Source organism: Cannabis sativa, chromosome 2, assembly GCF_029168945.1.
Source record: "Cannabis sativa cultivar Pink pepper isolate KNU-18-1 chromosome 2, ASM2916894v1, whole genome shotgun sequence".
Lineage (NCBI taxonomy): Eukaryota > Viridiplantae > Streptophyta > Magnoliopsida > Rosales > Cannabaceae > Cannabis > Cannabis sativa.
In genome coordinates, this window is record NC_083602.1 from 4,994,089 (window position 1) to 5,010,596 (window position 16,508).

Consider the following 16,508-nt stretch of genomic DNA (forward strand, 5'->3'; position numbering starts at 1 on the left):
ATTATACAAGACAACTCGTATATGAGATAAGAACACCATCCGCCATAACATACTTTTGCTTTCAAACCAAATCATTTCAAGACTTATATATTTTAATTTAACAATTTAAATCAAAACAAAAAATCAATAATGTTTCAAAATAATTTCAGAAAAAAAATAAGGCTAATTATGATTTTTGCCCTTCGAATTTTGATATATACCAAATCATGTTCCGTGAACTTTGAAGACCGTTTAAAATTCTCTCTAAACTATTGAGATTGTTGAAATTAATGACTTTTTTTTTTTAATTTTAGTAAAAAAAGTTTAACATGAATAAAAGTTTAAGGAACATGATTTTGTAGATTTCAAAGTTTAAGGAGCATAATATAGTACATGTACAATGACCAAATTAGTAAATTGAATGAAATGAAGAAAAGTCTTTAAATTCAACAATCTCAATAGTTGAAGAGAATTTCTAACGGCCTAAAAAATTTAAAGACATCAAAGTTTAGAACGCAAAAATCTAAATTAGCAAAAAAATAAAATAATAATGTTAGGAAATAAACCAAGGTGGCGTTTGGTTGGAGGTAATGAAATGAAATGGAATGGAAAGAAAACAATTTTCATTCCATTCCTTTGTTTGGTTGCATTTTAAAGTATTGGAATGACATTCCAATAGAATGTTCTTTCCACTATTTTGGTGGAATGACTATTCTATTTTAAAAAGAAATGAATGATCATTCCAATGTAACAAGAAAAAAAAAATTAATTATTTTTTTATCAATTTTTTTATGCATTTTAAATTTTATTCCATTCCATTCCTATTTCTATTCTTATATTTTCATTCCTCCCAAGTTCCATTTAAAAAAGTTAAGACACGTTACGTTGCCCACCATCTTATCATTCCCAACAACCATTCAACTCATGCCACGTCACTACGGAACACCTTGGAAGGAAAGCGTGATTCCATTGGAAAGAAATATTCATAACAAACAACAAAACAAAGCCATTAAACCAAACTATTCAATTCTGGGTTTTACTCTGCTTCACTTAGTTAGGGCGGTCGCGGGAAAATTTGTTATTTTCTCGGGAAAATTATGTCCAACACCACCACCACCACCGCAGCACCCGAAGATGAACCTTCCGTTCCTAGATTGTCTTCCAACACCGTATTAAGAAGGAGGCCCGATCCTTTCTTGCTCGTCTGGAGGTTCTTTAGCGTAATCACCGCTCTCGTTGCCATTCTCTGCATTGTCGTCAATGTTCTCTCCGCCATCAGATCTTTCAAGAACGGATCTGATGTACTCTCTCTTTCTCTATGTAACACAACTTATATCATGTGTTTTGTGTATCTGTATGTTCAGTTGTTGATATTTCTGATTGTTGCTTTTTGTGATGAGGTGAATCACAGATTTTCGATGGAATATTTCGGTGTTACGCTGTTTTGATTGCTGCTTTGGTTGTTGTAGCTGAGACGGAATGGGGATTTATCTTGAAGTTTTGGCAGGTTCGTCGTGGAAATGTTTCTGATTAGAAATTTTTAAATTTCTTTCTTTAGATTTTGTTTTTGGTAGTACTTGTGAAGATCTTGATTTTTCATATTCAGAAATTTGAAGTTTGCTATTTAGTTAAACTTCTAACTTCCATAAATGAAAGAAAATAAAGTTTGCATAAGAAATGAATTTCATTATTGAGTAAATAAAGTTGATACATTGATCTCTCTATATTCTAATAAGAAACTATCTTAGCTAATTAAAGCGTAAGACATGCTCATTACACAAAACAAACTAAATTAATTTTCTCAACACATGTGGTGTGATTTACTGGATTGAAGGAATAACGGTATGAGAATCACAAAACATGAGGAATCCAATCTGGAAGAATGAAAGCTCATTAGAAAACATTAGTCAGGGTTAAGTAAATTGGTGTTATTTTCCTAAATAATTAGGGTTTTAGGATCATTTATAAAAAATAAAAGATGAAAGGAATGACGGAAATCGTCGCCAATGGAAAAGGTAAAAATGTTTCCAAGCAAACTGTTTGAGCTTTCATATGATTGTGGAGGTCTTGCTAACTCCAAGCCAAACTGATGTAAATCTTTTAATTAGCAGCTTTCAATAATCTCAGACCTCAATCCATCTAATTCCAATATTAAATTACCCTTTTGCAGGTCTTGGAGTATTGGGTTGGTAGGGGGATGCTGCAGATCTTGTAAGTCTTTTAAGAAATCTATGCTGTGTTTATTGATTGAAGATGATGATAGAATTTGATTTGACTCTATAAACTATTTGATTTTTCCTTTCAGTGTTGCAGTGATGACAAGGGCTTTTCCTGACTATTCTAGTGAGAAAAGGAACCTTATTTTCCTTCAGAACTTAGCAAGCTACATGCTTCTTGCTTGTGGTGTAGTTTATGTTATTTCGGTAAGCAAAACTGAAATGCATCCTATTCCTATCTATTCATTAAGCCAATAAAGATGTATATATAAATACATGATTGTTTTTGTATGGTTGACATCTAATCGAAATGGGCTTTTTCCTATGTTGGATTACAATGTGTTGACAAAACTTGCTCTACCCAAACTGTCAATGTTTATAGTGCAAGAATCTGATTAAAAATTTGTTACTTTGCAAATTTGGGCAAATATCTTGATTTTGTTTTCTTCTTATATATTAAGGGAATCCTATGCCTTGGCTTCCTCAAACGTGCTCGTCAGAAGAAAGAAATTACAAGGGAGCAGGCAGTAAGAGATCTAGAGGTAAGCACTCATGTTGAGAGTACAATGTGTAGTTTTGTCAAAACAATGTGTTCTTCACTTATCATGCTCGCTTGAATTGAAGCTTTTTCTTTAAGTTTTGTACTGACCTGTAAGTGTTTTTCAAAACTTAAGGAATTGGAGAGACGGAGGGAGGAACTTGAAGAATTGCTTATCGAGGAAAGAGGTTGAGAGACTACATAATTTGTAAGAGATGCTAAAACAAAATCTGTATTGTTTTGTTAAGGTTGGGTAGAATAAATGAGGCCAAGATTTGTTAATTTTCATGAACTTAGTTTTTTTTTTTTTTGAAAGGTAAAATCAATCTTTATTAACCTTCAAAATCCGTCACCAAAACTGGTAACAACTCAGTTGGAATATTTTCCATACTGAACATACAATCAGGATATAATAAAGACGCCCTAGCAAACTCATGAGCGACTCTATTAGCTGACCGCTTAACAAAGCAAAAATAAACATCATTTAGATTAGCCAACATGGCTTTACATTCCTGAATCACACACCCGAACTGAGAAGACAGAGTAGTCGAGTTTCTTAGCGCTTGAACCACCAACAAACAGTCCGTCTCAACCCAAGCTGAAGTATAATCTTGATCTTTGAGCCAACTCAAAGCTTCCCGAAAGCTCAATGCTTCAGCGGTGGTAGGAGCGATGTTTCCATTATGTAACTTGGTGCGACCTTCGATGAGCAAACCGTTGTTGTCACGCACCACCATGGCACTACCAAACCGGTTTTGTCTTTCAAAAATAGCTGCATCCACATTGATCTTGATACTATTTCCTTGAGGTTTAATCCAACGCTCCATCCCATCACAGTCTTGTAGATTAGACCATAATGACTCAATTTGAGTTTTTTGAGCGAATTTCCATTGATCAAGATAGCCTTTCGCAGAGACAATTATAGTTGAAATAATAAACGGTTTCCCTTGCCAAACAACATCATTTCTCGCACCCCAAATTGCCCAACAAAGGGCAGCAGCCAATGCTTGTTTTTCTGCTGTCAAGGGCGTGAAAACAAGCCTACACCAGTCCATAAAAACACTCCCTGCTGCAACAACCGTGGTGCCGATGCCTACTCTTTCCCACGCCAATTTGACCACTCTACAGGTAAGGAGAATGTGTGATATTGTTTCATCCATCTCCTCGCACAAAGGGCAGCGAGTATTGACTGGAACTCGCTTGGATGCAAGCTGAGAGAGCGTCGGGAGGCAGTTGGAACCAGCCCTCCACATCAGATTTTTGATCTTTGGAGGCAACTTCAAGGACCATAAAGCTTTCCAAAAGTCGGAAGCTTCACTCTCTGAACCCGTGCCCTTCAAGTTTTGTTGCAGAACATATGCACTCTTGACAGAGTACATTCCATTGACTTCCTTAGACCAACAAAGCACATCCGACTGCTGGTGTCATGAACTTAGTTATTGAGTGAGTAATCTGTTCTGTTTGTTCCAGCATCGCCTTGTGGATGAGCCTGTTTTTCTGTAAATAATTTGTACAGTGAATGTGAAATTTCGTAGCCAAAAAAGAAAAAAAAGGAATTGAATTTGAATAGCAGAGCTCATAAGTGATGAAATTCTTACTTATTGGATAACATTGTATATAGGGATGACAATATAACACATTTTAAGTTTTAACACATACCTATGGCCATGTTTTTTTTATATAAATAAAACAGATACATATGGTTAAATTATTTGAAAGGGAAAAGTTACTGAGTTGGAGAATAACTGATATGCATATGTTCGGATATGATGTATGTAGGGTTGGATATCTGATTCAATCTAATATTTTTTTCTTATTTGATTTAATTTAATTAGTAATTGTATATAGAAAATCATTATTCGATTTGTTCCGAATAAATCTCAAAATCTAATCCGATCTAATCTAATTTGAAGAAAATTTCATAAAACATAATTGATATTGAAAACAATTTAAAGAAAAAGGAAGGAGCTATTAGATGTTTTCCTAGGGATTTAAGACTAGACACATGTTTGAAAAATTATAATAAGGCAAGCACGCTATTTGTTTAGTTTTAGATGGAGTTAAATTATTTTTTAGGAAAAGTAATTAGCTTAATGTATTGGTAAATAAAGTCTAAAAAATATAATTAAACTATTTTTTTAATATTTTTTATAATATATAAATAATGTTTTAGTATATATTAATTGTAATTAAATTGAATTGATTTTTAATTGAATTTTGAGATCAACATCCAATAATCGTTGCAATCTAAATAGACATTTAACTTTTGAAATCTAATCTAGTTCAATTATAATTGGATATTCATTTTTTTTTTTGTAATTAGATTGGATTTTGTTGATTTGGTTCAATTGAATCAGATTAGATCCTATCTAGCCCTAAATGCCTGTACATGTGTTGTCCCGTCTAACTTGAAACGACACATATTTTTATGGGAAATTTTTATATATATACATTATATACATTAATATTACAGAAAAAACGTTGGTCGAAAACAATCCATGTGTATGCCGTGACACGTCATCAAGCTTACCGTGATTAGCTTCAATAATTTTGGAACCACCGGCGATGAAGGAGACGCGCCCACAATTCCAAATTTCTCGGCCATCTCTGCGCGTGGTTTTACTGTTTAAAACAGAAAGCTATAAATACCGTAGGAATAATACACGAAAACGAAAAACAGAAACCAAACCAACCTTGAACGAAAAAAACACCATTGACGAAAAAATACAGATCTCGACGAATCTGAAAATTAGAGAATCGATCATCATATCTCTCAAAATTGTTGCTGTATACAACAAACAAATCATCGTCTCTCTAATTCGACCTACAATTCAATCCATCAATAAACCTATGAGCTGATCACAACAAACAAAAAATCGAAAACCAGAAATCGTTGCTTCGAGGAAGAAGAAGAAGTCCGTCAACTACAACATCGAAAACTAAATCTGAATAAGGTACCTATTATACATTACGATACATACTACTGCTTATAACACATTACACCTTCCAATTCCTGAAAACACCTAAAAATCCATCATGTTTGTTAATTCTGTTAAACATGATTATTTGACAATTAATCAGTACTAATCAGATAGTTTACCAGTTGTAATCATAACTGATAGTAAACTAATCAATACTAAGTACTTTAAAAAATACAGTACACTATAAACCTTCGTAATTGTAATCGCTCCAACAATATAGTTCAACATATAGTCATCTAATTAGTAAAACTGCATATAAACCTTACTATAATAAATATAAAATTTAGTTTATGAACATCACACCTATTACATGTTTATTATTTTTGTATATACATAATGTTTACTGTATACAATACTTAACATGATTAAACTAAACAAATCACGCAGGAATATGGATGTTAGAACAGTGATTCTTTTTTACAATGGAACTTGGGTTGACAAAACAACATACGTTGATTATGAAGTCGAAGGTATACTAATTCCAACAGATTGTTCACATTATGAGCTTTCTCACATAGTATACGAAGCTTTGAATTTGGACAGAAACAAATATACGATTGATCTTCAATTTCAAGTAACTGAAGGCATACCACCAATAAGAATCAAAGACAATAGTGGATGCAAGTTTTATGAACAAATACGAAGGAAAAATGATGATGAGACCAAATATCCTATACGTGTTAACATCTCGGCATCCACAACCGACAATGAACACAATGATAGAGTAAACTATACCTACAATGGGGAAACTAGTTTACAAACAAGGCAACTGCTACCAACAAGAACGAGAATATGCAACAAAGATGGCGGATTATGTGATTGAACAAACTCAAATATCGATGGAAGAAAGCTCCGAAGAAAATCAAATAATTTTAAATCCTCGAGTTCTTTGAAATACACATTGGCCAAGTTTTTGCAAACAAGGAAACCCTCCAACAAGCGTAAGCCTTCACTCGATAAGATACAATCAACCTTTCAAGGTAAAAAGATAATCAAAACTAGACTATAAACTAGTACGTATTGATGATAACTGCAACTGGACATTCTTAGCATCAAAACATGGAAAGGCCGACATGTTTATCATAAGAAAAATAGAGCATACTCATACATGTTCATTGGACATCACTTCGGAGACCATCCTCAAGCTACGAAGCAACCTGGTTGGAAAGGTTATAAAAAACAAGTTTGTAAACCCAAAAAGAGATTACACTCCAACAGAAATTGTGGATGACATGGCAGATGATTACAGTGTCTCTATATCTTACCAAAAAGCATGGAGAGCTAGAGAAAAGGCAATTGTGGATGCTCGTCGCTGCCCACAAGAATCATACAGTGAGATACCATCAATTTTATACATGATGCAAATATCAAACCCAGGTAATAAAATACTTCATCAACATAAAGTACTAATATGCTATATAGGAATTTATACTATAAACTAATTGGTTACTTTTGAAAGCAGGGAACAATCACGGACCTAGTAACGAGATGAAGATAGCAAATTCAAATATCTATACTTTGCAGTAGGTGCTTCAATAAAAGGTTGGCAACACTGTACACCAATAATAGTCACGGATGGAACCTTTTTGACAAACCAACATGGAGGCACTTTGTTGATAGCAAGTGCACAAAATGCAAATAGACATATATTCCCACTTGCATTTGCAGTAGTAGATTCGAAAATGACGGCTCTTGGGAATGGTTTCTTCACAAAATAAAGGAAACTTATGGCGAAAGAGAAGGTCAATGCATCGTATCAGATAGACATGAGAGTATACTAAAAGCGATAAAAGAGACCTTTCCGGATATAATGCATGGGGTATGTTGTTACCATTTGATGAAGAATATAAAAATGAAATTCAAAAAGGAGGTGATGAGCTCGAGATTGCATTTAATAGTGCATCTAAAGCTTACAACATAGAAGATTTTGAAAAGAGCATGCAAGACTTGGACAATATAGATGTAAGAATAAGAGATTACTTGGTGAATGAAATTGGTGTCGAAAAGTGGACAAGACTATATGGCATGAACAGGAGATACAAAACAATGACATCAAATATTGCGAATCAGTCAATGCGGCCTTGAAAGCGATAAGAGACCTACCCATCGCAACTCTACTAGAATGCCTACATTCATTGGTGCAAAGATGGTATTGGGAAAACAAGAATAGAGCCCAAAAAACTACAACAACACTGGCAAAAATACCTGAAAAACATTAAAGAAACAAAGAGATATGAGTTTAAAGTACAAGGTAATTATGTATACAGAAAAATAAAAATTGCTTACAAACATATTTACTCTGTTGTAAACTTAATAATCGTTTACTTGATTAATACAGGTTGAAACAGCAAACCTTCTGGTATACCAAGTACACGACAACAACAGATCTCACATAGTAAACTTGGAGAATAAAACATGCAGCTGCCAACGATTTGAATATGATGAAATGCCTTGCTCTCATGCAATGGCTGTACTAAGCAAAAGGAACCTGTCTTGCTACAAATATTGCTCATACTACTACACGAAAGAAGCTTTTATGGCAACATATGAAGACAGTATACTCCCATTAGGTGAGGCAACATCATGGAATATACCAGATTTAATAAGAAATATTGTAGTCCTCCCACCTAAACATAAGAGAGCTGCCGGAAGACCAAAGAAACAACGATACAAAAATGGACTTGAAGCAAAAGCACAAGTGGTATGCGGTCAATGTCACCAGAGAGGACACAACAAAAGATCATGTAAAAATGACCCAGTACTAAAACCACCAAGAAAAAGAAAAAGATCATAAGATCCTGAGGTAAAATGAATAAATGTTGGTAACCATCAAACATGGTTACTAAATAGACAGTATACAAAAACAATTTACAATGATAATTGTTAGTTGATAAAGCTTTTCAATGTATTAATACAAACTTTTAATAAAATGATTACAATTCGCTTAGATTCAAGTAAGTTTTTTTTTTTCCTCCTCTATATATGAACAGTTACCAAATATATGAACAGTTAGTAACTGTAATTTATTTACAACCATTTTAAAGGTTAATAAACCATCACATTGGTTTATATCACTTAGAATGGTATACAGAAATGTTATTGGTTTATAAGATCAAACAAAATTAAACAAAAATCACATAAAAAAAGCCAGAACACTAAAACTAATTTCTAAATCCAAAAAATTAACATATTGTCTCACAGAAATACATAACATAAAAACTGCAAACATACTGTGCCAGTAAACTAAAAGGTTACTTCAAAATTAAAATAGGCAAGAGTCTCCTAAAATATTACTTGTTCCAAAACGAGTTTCTTAAACAAACACGAAACATAAACCTAAAAACAAAACAACATGACATAAAAATACACATAAAGTTCAAAAAAATGTAAACTAGGTTTCCAACATGTTGTTCTATTACATAAAACTATGGCATCCTTCCTGGATGCTCCGAAGTAGACTCGTACCCACCCAACTCCTTCTTCTTTGCATGAACAAACAGATCAACACACAACTTCTTACGAGTGAATGCAATGTCCAACTTCTTAGGAATCTTATCAATCAATCCATGCATGAAGAAATGAGCATACTTTATGATAAAAACACCACAATCACTACATCACAAAAATAAACCCATAGCAATTGTCAGATAACAAAAAATAAACAATAACATAGAATCATAAATATAAAAAAAAAAACAAAGATAGTTACCTATCCTCTTGTTGTGGTAAATTATCAACCACGACAATATCAAACGCATCAGTATCTTTTTTACCTTGCTAGTGCTTACTACTCCTGTCAATATCTTTTCTCCCCTCATAGAAATTAACATGTGACAGTAAGATAGGAATTATTACAGCAAATGCACGAACAAAACTCTCTGAGTTGTTCTTGTACCTCCCAAACCTCATAGAATTCAACACTTTTAAGCATCTCATCTTAATGTCAAGAATACACAATATCCAATGAGCAAGAACAATCACGTTAACAGGCATTAGTACGAAATCAAGCTCTCAAATTTGTGGTTTATTGCATAACATATAAAAACCCGCTATGTATGCAGCTGCCTTAGAATCCTTCTTAACCGAATCAACATTTTCACCACTTGCAACAAACTCATTATATAATTCAAAAATTTGAGAAGCAAAGAAGCAATCAGTAGTATTACCAGAAATTTTCACAGACTGGTCATACTTTAACTTCTTTCTCAAATAGTAGAAACAAACATCAATATGCTGCAATAAACATAAAACAATCCAAAGTTATAAACAAATATACAGAAAAAGTATACAATAAACAAAAAAATATATATATAATAACACACTAACCGAGCATGACAAGTTCTTCCCAACAGTAAGCAAATCATAGAACCACATCTTATCATCAATTTGACAAACCACAAAATCCAATGGAACCTTAAGCTTCCTATGACATTCTTTAAACTTCTTCACTTTGTTTTTATCATTAAACCCAATCTTAAACCACTGATCAAAAGATTTAGCTTGCACATCATCAATCACATTGAAAAAGCCAAATCCAAAAGCACATGATCCAGGACGTCCACCTTTTGGTTTACCAATACTACCTGAACCAAATTCTGTGGCATACGGACTGTTGTATACAGAACTAGGTTTCCTCTCTCTATTTCCAACTGTAGGAGTTTCTTCCTCCAATTTTATAGACTTTCCCTAGCATTCAAAACAATTACAAACAAATAAAAAAAAAAAGTAAGTGAAAAGAAAAAAAAAATAAACTACCAAATAACATAAACAAAATAAAAATAAACCTTTTTCAAACTGTCTTCATAGGAAACCAAATGATCATTAACAACGTCCATGGTAGATACAGAAAAGCTTTCTTCAGAACCATGCTTCTTCTCAACACCAACAACATCAGTCTTAAAATATCATGCAAAAAAAAAAACAAAAAATATGTAAACATATTAAACCAAAAATCAATACTCAGAACATAATCAAGAATTAAAAAAAAAAAAGTAAACAAACCTTGTCCAACCCATAGGTAGATAAAACATCAGCATTTGTTGCCTCTAATTTATTTAAAGACTTGTCCTAAAAACAAAAAATAAAAATAATTAAACATGACAAAATGATTCAAAATATAAAATAAACTGAATAAACAAAAAAGTATACAGTAAACAAAAAATGACAAACCTTTTTAATGCTTCCCTCATAGGCATCAATCTTTTCATTTATAATCTCCAAAGCAGACACAGTGATACTATCCTCAGTGCCTTGACTATCAAACAACTTTCCCTTACTACAAACACCTTCAACATCATTTACACTTGCATCTACATCAACTGCTCTGCCCTCAACATTATCTTTATTACTCCCATCTGCAACATCTTTTGCTTCTTCAGTATTCTTTCCCTCAACATTGTCTTTATTTGTCCCATCTGAACCAATAGCTTTAACAGCATCACCACCCCCCAAACCCTGTAAATATACAAAACAAACATAAAAAACATTTGACAGAGACAACAAACAACATAGTAACAAATCATCTAAATAATGAAAAAACTAAAAAATAAATAAACTTGCCTGGTCATCACCACCATCATCTTCATCCTCCTTAGATTTTTTAACAACATCCTTAAATAGGCCATGATCATCAACAACCTGTTCTTCATCATTCAATTTATCAGTATTCTTTTTTTCTTCAGTAAACCAATCAGGTTTACTAGAAATAAAACTCATAATATCAAATGAAGGAGCATCATCATTAAAAACCTACAAAAAAATAAAAAAAAACCCATTAAACAATAAAAACATTAATAACATAAATAAAAAATATTCAAAAAACAAAAAATATTCAATAAACAAAAAACAATATACTAGTTTACAAAACAATAATAACCTGAGTATATTGGATATTCTCATCGAGTCCAACAGTTTCAATTGCATCTTGACTTTTCACATCAAAAACTTCAACATCATTTAAATCATCATTCTTGCAACAAAAAAAAAGAAAAAACCAACAAAATCAAAATAACATATGAAAAAACAAAGAAACATCTAATAAACTAATAAAATAAACATAATCAAACCTTGCCATCGCTCTCATCAGGACTATCATTTCCATCTTTAGAAATTTTTGCATTTTCAATAGCTTCCTTCAACTCATTAAACTTCAATTCCATAAAAAAAACCAAGCCTTCGCTGATCTTTGAGTTAATATACGACTGAAGACTTAACTGCAACTCCTTGAATCTACCCTCCAACACATTATTCAATACTTCAATAGACTCATCAGTCTTCTTTTGCCTAGAAATAAACTCCTTCATCTTACGCATCACACCATCGACATCAAACCCACCAGTAAACTCCTTCTGTACACCAGAAGATCCAACTCTATCAACATTAAACTTTGAGAATGGAACATCATCAAAGTCATCATCTGACTCTTCTCGGCCAATAAACTCCATTCCAGTAAGCACCAATAAACCTTTTATTTCATCTTCAGTAGGCACAATATGTTTTCCTTTCAGCTAGCAAAACAAGAAAAAATAATTAGTTTACAAAATATAATAAAAACAACAAATAAACAATTTACAAAATATAAAAAATACCTTATTTGAAGATAGAACTTTCTTCTCAACTTCACTTGAATTAGGATTTCCAATACTCTTCCATCTACAAAACCTATATGGTTTACCAGAATCATAGGAACAAAACTTTGCCTTCAAGCACAAAGGAATGGTTTCATACAACCAAACCAAAAATGCAAAAGGTAAACCAGGAAGTTTATAAGATCGAGGACCCTTTTCCAAATGTTTCCCTTTAACCTTAGCAAGAGGCTTAGCAACACCTTTTCCCTTCATAACACCCCTCAGACCAATCTTTAAATTGTGCAAAGTTAATTCAAACACTGGTATACCCCATGGAAAACTACCATACTCATCAACCCCAATTATGTTCAAAATCTCAACAGGAACTTTTTTTGAGTAAACACTACTAATCAAACAATTAGTAACAAGGTACAAAACAGCCATCTTCACAGCATACTCATCTGACTTGAAATCACTATACATAAACCTATGCTCAACAGCACTAACAGTCACTGTCTGATCACAAAAATATCGATCAACAAAAGCATTTTCTCTGTGTGTATACTTACTCAAATCGGCATCACCAACACACAGTAAACCAGAAACAACAGCAAACTCAGCTAAACTGAATCTGAAATTCTCATCACCAAACTTAAACCACATTTCTTTTTCATTTTTCTGATATACCTCCCTATGTAAGGCATTATGAACTAATTGAGACTGAAAACCAACAGGATGGCTATCCAAAAAATAACCAAAACAAGTATCACGAAACAACTTACGTTGATCTTTAGTCAACTTGGAATTAATATTTTTGACAACAATGTTATCCTGATTAGGGAATAACATCACTTTTCCCTGAATCTTTTCACCAGGCTTGAAATATAAATCCCATTCCTGTAAAAAAAAATGATATACAAAGAAATCCACACATTAAACTAAAAATAAGCATCAATAAACAACTTCACAGGATACAATAATCATTTAAATTTGTAAACCAATACTTTCCACTGTAAACAAAAAAAAAATACACATCAATACCTAAAAAACTATAATAAACCATAAACATACAAAAATAAACCAGTAAGCTTAAACATAAACCTAAATAAACAAAATCGAAAAAAAATTAACAAATAAACTAAAAAATCAATAACAATAACCTAAAAATAAATAATCAAACCCTATAATAAACAAAAACAGAAAATATATTTGTAAGCCAAAACTTTCCATAGTAAACAAGAAAAATACCCATCAAAAATCTAAAACCCAAAAATAAACCATAACCATACAGAAATAAAACAAAATAAACTTAAACATAACCTAAATAAACAAAATCGAAACAAATTAACAAATAAACCAAAAAAACACATAAACAGTAACCTAAAAACAAATAATCAAACCTATAATCAACAAAATAGATTACAAACATCATGAAAAATAACAAAATAAAAACAACACCCAAAAACCCACAAATAAAAACCGACTACAATATAAACCAAAAAAAATATTACAAACAAACATCAAAAACATTTAAAAACATAAAACAATAAACTATAAAATCTAAAAATAAATTAAACCCCTAAAAATCGTAAACCCAATACAACCAAATAAAAAATTAAAAATCATAAAAATACCTTCAAATCATTACGAACTTCAACCTCCAAGTCTTCACTATCATAATCCTCAGGCAAATCTTCAGCAACTTGCTTCATCTTTTTCACATTTCGAACATCTTCTTTCTTCACTTTATCAACAACTCTTTTTCTCTTTTGCAATGCCGAGCCACGGCTACCATCCGATGATCCACCAGAACCACCAGAACGATCAGAATCATCACGATCTCCATCATCGGAGACATTTTCCATTTTCTTCTTATCAGCAGCTACCTTTACAGAATGCGAAGGAGAAATTGAGGAACGAGTTTTAACCATTTTTTAGGTTTACAGATGATAATAACAAGGCAATAAACGAAAATGATGCACTCAAACTCTCTTGCTAATACAAAAATAAACCACCCCAAGAAGAAGAAACCCTAACCCCTATACTCTGTATAAAACGAAAACAGAGAAAAGAAAAGCTCAAAATGAATATTTATAAAACAAACTTACTTTCCTTTTATACAAACACTTAAAAAACCATAAAAATGGTAAAATAGAATATAAAAATAAAAAAAAATGATTACAATCCTCTAAAACCGTCCATAATTTGAATTACACATGCAAAAAAAGTGGCGCGTGAACAGTTGAACACTGCAACATGGAAGACGTGCAGGACGTGATGTGATGACGTCATCACACATCACACGTCCCATCCAGTTATTTAAAAAAAAAATTGAATTAAATTGAAAACGGTATAAAAAACGGTACATTATCATATATAAATGACAGCACCATATTTTTGTAAAAAGAATGCAATTAAAGTACTGGAGTGTAAATTTTCCTATTTTTATAGTAGAAATTACACAAAGTATGAGTTTGTTTAGTATTTATATTTTTTTATGGTATTTTTAAATAAAACTAATGTGATGTGGTTTTTTAGTTTTGTTTTCAATTGTATGGATATTATTTATGCCATATTTTTGTAAATATCTTATAAAATCCTATATTTTATCTTTTTCATTCATTTTTTTTGTTTATATATTTTTTTAAATTAAATTAAATAAGCTGACAATAGGGGTAGTGGTTTACTTGAGGAAATTGCATTGTATACCCACTTTACTTTATCAATTTTAATTTTTACCTTCATTTCCATATCCTTTGAGATATACCCACTTTATATATGATGTTCCTATTATAGCCCTTAGGTTAATGTAAATCATGTGCTACAAGTGGAGGGTGAGGGTATATTAGGCAACCCACTCACAAAAGTGGGTAGATTTTAATAAAATATAATATGAGAGTATTTTTTATTAATGAATACAAAAAATAGGTATTCCTCAACTTATACCGGTTTACTTTTTGCATGCACAACTACCACCTTGGGCTTGAGTACCTTACCGCCATTTTCATCCCCATTTCAATCAATCGTATTCCATTATTCATTTTTATTTTTCTTTGCTTTTTTTTTTCTTCTCACATTCAGTTTTTGCTTAGGTTTTTTAGGTTTGTTTGTTTCTTCTTCGATTTCGTCTTATTTTTTCCTTGATTTTCTTTTTCGTGTTTGTCAGAGAGCTGATCATTGTGCTTGTGCTTGTGTTCGTCTCTTTGAATTGTTGGAGCAATTTTTCTGGGTTTGAAGCCTCTCTGTTGAAGTTTTTGTATTTATTTATTTTTTTGTGTTTTTTTATTTTTTTTTATTTTAGAGCTTAGAAAGTTTTATTTTCGATTTTTGTATATATATTTGAATGTATGTATTTGTGTGATGATCAGTGTTGATTTTGGTTGTTTTTGTTTTGTGTTTTGTTTCATCTTTTTTTTTAGTTGATCATCTTATTTTATGCTTAAATTTTTTGTTGTGTTTATTGTTTGAGTTTTTTAGATCTTGTTTCTTGCTTATTTTTAACTGATAAGGAAAATTTATAACGCAAGTATACGTCTCGTTTCAAGTAATAATAGTGCAGAAGTACGAGTATTTTAGCCATAGCTCTCTCGATATTGCTCAGAATTGGACGATTTAAGATGTTTCGAAAAATTGAAAGAGAGATATAGAACTTTTATTCAAAAAATAAAAGTGAACGTTTTCCTTAACAGTGAATGAATCATAGTTAAAAAATAGCTTGAAACTTCAGACTTAATTTTCGAACACAGACGAAGCGTGTTGAGCATCCAAAGCTTGAATTTTCCACTCAATATTTCATAAAACCCCCAAAATCCATGATAAATCCACCATATTCATATTTTGATCATGTTTTTTTCTCATTTTAACCCATATGAGTTACTTGACAATTAAAACTTGGAATAAGAAGAAAACAAGCTAAACTCGAACAATAAAACATAAAAAACTACTAAAATATGTTTTAAACTACCCTAATAAACGAGTTTACATTTTGTTGATCAAACTCTCCCAAACTTAACATTTACTCGCCCTCGAGTAGTTACACTCAACACTAACCCCAACACAAAATTAAAACTGACAAAGCACATAAAAATAAAATTAATTACATAAAACAAAATTTGAGCCTCAATCTTTCCAACAAGCTAGATATCACATTTATCAAAATATCTCACTTTTCATCAAATCTAACTTCTCAGCTGAACCATATCATAATTCACTCCAATCTTTTTTAAAT

At 31.8% G+C, this 16,508-nt stretch overlaps 5 protein-coding genes across 8 annotated transcripts; 2 read left to right on the forward strand and 3 right to left on the reverse strand.

Annotated features, from left to right (window-relative positions):
* Positions 1-932: 932 nt before the first annotated feature.
* LOC115720951 (uncharacterized) lies at positions 933-4,334 on the forward strand. Of its 2 annotated transcripts, none has more exons than XM_061109963.1 (7): positions 933-1,280; positions 1,391-1,486; positions 2,150-2,190; positions 2,285-2,402; positions 2,657-2,737; positions 2,870-3,029; positions 4,170-4,334. In XM_061109963.1, exons 1-6 carry the CDS (start codon positions 1,077-1,079, stop codon positions 2,924-2,926), a joined length of 597 nt encoding a protein of 198 aa, XP_060965946.1. In that variant the 5' UTR covers positions 933-1,076; the 3' UTR covers positions 2,927-3,029; positions 4,170-4,334. The 2 variants fall into 2 exon arrangements, with proteins under 2 accessions (XP_060965946.1, XP_060965947.1); XM_061109964.1 differs by having other exon boundaries at positions 2,870-3,018; positions 4,158-4,334.
* LOC133034079 (uncharacterized) lies at positions 3,066-4,112 on the reverse strand. The gene has a single exon (XM_061109096.1). The coding sequence runs from the start codon at positions 4,110-4,112 to the stop codon at positions 3,066-3,068; it is 1,047 nt and encodes a 348-aa protein (XP_060965079.1).
* A 3,457-nt stretch (positions 4,335-7,791) lies between the features above and the next one.
* LOC133033910 (uncharacterized) lies at positions 7,792-8,682 on the forward strand. Its single transcript, XM_061108976.1, has 2 exons — positions 7,792-7,965; positions 8,053-8,682. Exons 1-2 carry the CDS (start codon positions 7,948-7,950, stop codon positions 8,506-8,508), a joined length of 474 nt encoding a protein of 157 aa, XP_060964959.1. The 5' UTR covers positions 7,792-7,947; the 3' UTR covers positions 8,509-8,682.
* A 1,060-nt stretch (positions 8,683-9,742) lies between these two features.
* LOC115719783 (uncharacterized) lies at positions 9,743-12,158 on the reverse strand. Of its 3 annotated transcripts, XM_061109967.1 has the most exons (6): positions 11,780-12,158; positions 11,590-11,682; positions 11,274-11,462; positions 10,499-11,168; positions 10,041-10,400; positions 9,743-9,947 (listed from the first exon to the last, which is right to left on the reverse strand). In XM_061109967.1, the coding sequence occupies exons 1-4, from the start codon at positions 12,155-12,157 to the stop codon at positions 10,824-10,826; spliced, it is 1,005 nt and encodes a 334-aa protein (XP_060965950.1). In that variant the 5' UTR covers position 12,158; the 3' UTR covers positions 9,743-9,947; positions 10,041-10,400; positions 10,499-10,823. The 3 variants fall into 3 exon arrangements, with proteins under 3 accessions (XP_060965950.1, XP_060965951.1, XP_060965949.1); XM_061109968.1 differs by having other exon boundaries at positions 10,041-11,168; positions 11,274-11,351; XM_061109966.1 differs by having other exon boundaries at positions 10,041-11,168.
* An 89-nt stretch (positions 12,159-12,247) lies between these two features.
* LOC133034672 (uncharacterized) lies at positions 12,248-14,692 on the reverse strand. The gene is made up of 2 exons (XM_061109965.1): positions 13,915-14,692; positions 12,248-13,177 (listed from the first exon to the last, which is right to left on the reverse strand). The coding sequence occupies exons 1-2, from the start codon at positions 14,209-14,211 to the stop codon at positions 12,248-12,250; spliced, it is 1,227 nt and encodes a 408-aa protein (XP_060965948.1). The 5' UTR covers positions 14,212-14,692.
* Positions 14,693-16,508: the final 1,816 nt, after the last annotated feature.

What these genes read in the sequence shown, in the direction of transcription:
- LOC115720951 (XM_061109963.1), top strand. Translation starts at nt 1,077, where the DNA reads ATGTCCAACACCACCACCACCACCGCAGCACCCGAAGATGAACCTTCC. An exon ending in CTTTCAAGAACGGATCTGAT is followed by an intron (nt 1,281 to 1,390) that starts GTACTCTCTCTT and finishes GGTGAATCACAG; the next exon opens with ATTTTCGATGGAATATTTCG. An exon ending in GTGTAGTTTATGTTATTTCG is followed by an intron (nt 2,403 to 2,656) that starts GTAAGCAAAACT and finishes TTATATATTAAG; the next exon opens with GGAATCCTATGCCTTGGCTT.
- LOC133034079 (XM_061109096.1), bottom strand. Translation starts at nt 4,112, where the DNA reads ATGTACTCTGTCAAGAGTGCATATGTTCTGCAACAAAACTTGAAGGGC.
- LOC115719783 (XM_061109967.1), bottom strand. Translation starts at nt 12,157, where the DNA reads ATGGAGTTTATTGGCCGAGAAGAGTCAGATGATGACTTTGATGATGTT. An exon ending in CTGATGAGAGCGATGGCAAG is followed by an intron (nt 11,683 to 11,779) that starts GTTTGATTATGT and finishes TTTTGTTGCAAG; the next exon opens with AATGATGATTTAAATGATGT. An exon ending in ATGATGGTGGTGATGACCAG is followed by an intron (nt 11,169 to 11,273) that starts GCAAGTTTATTT and finishes GTATATTTACAG; the next exon opens with GGTTTGGGGGGTGGTGATGC.
- LOC133034672 (XM_061109965.1), bottom strand. Translation starts at nt 14,211, where the DNA reads ATGGTTAAAACTCGTTCCTCAATTTCTCCTTCGCATTCTGTAAAGGTA. An exon ending in AAGTTCGTAATGATTTGAAG is followed by an intron (nt 13,178 to 13,914) that starts GTATTTTTATGA and finishes TTTTTTTTACAG; the next exon opens with GAATGGGATTTATATTTCAA.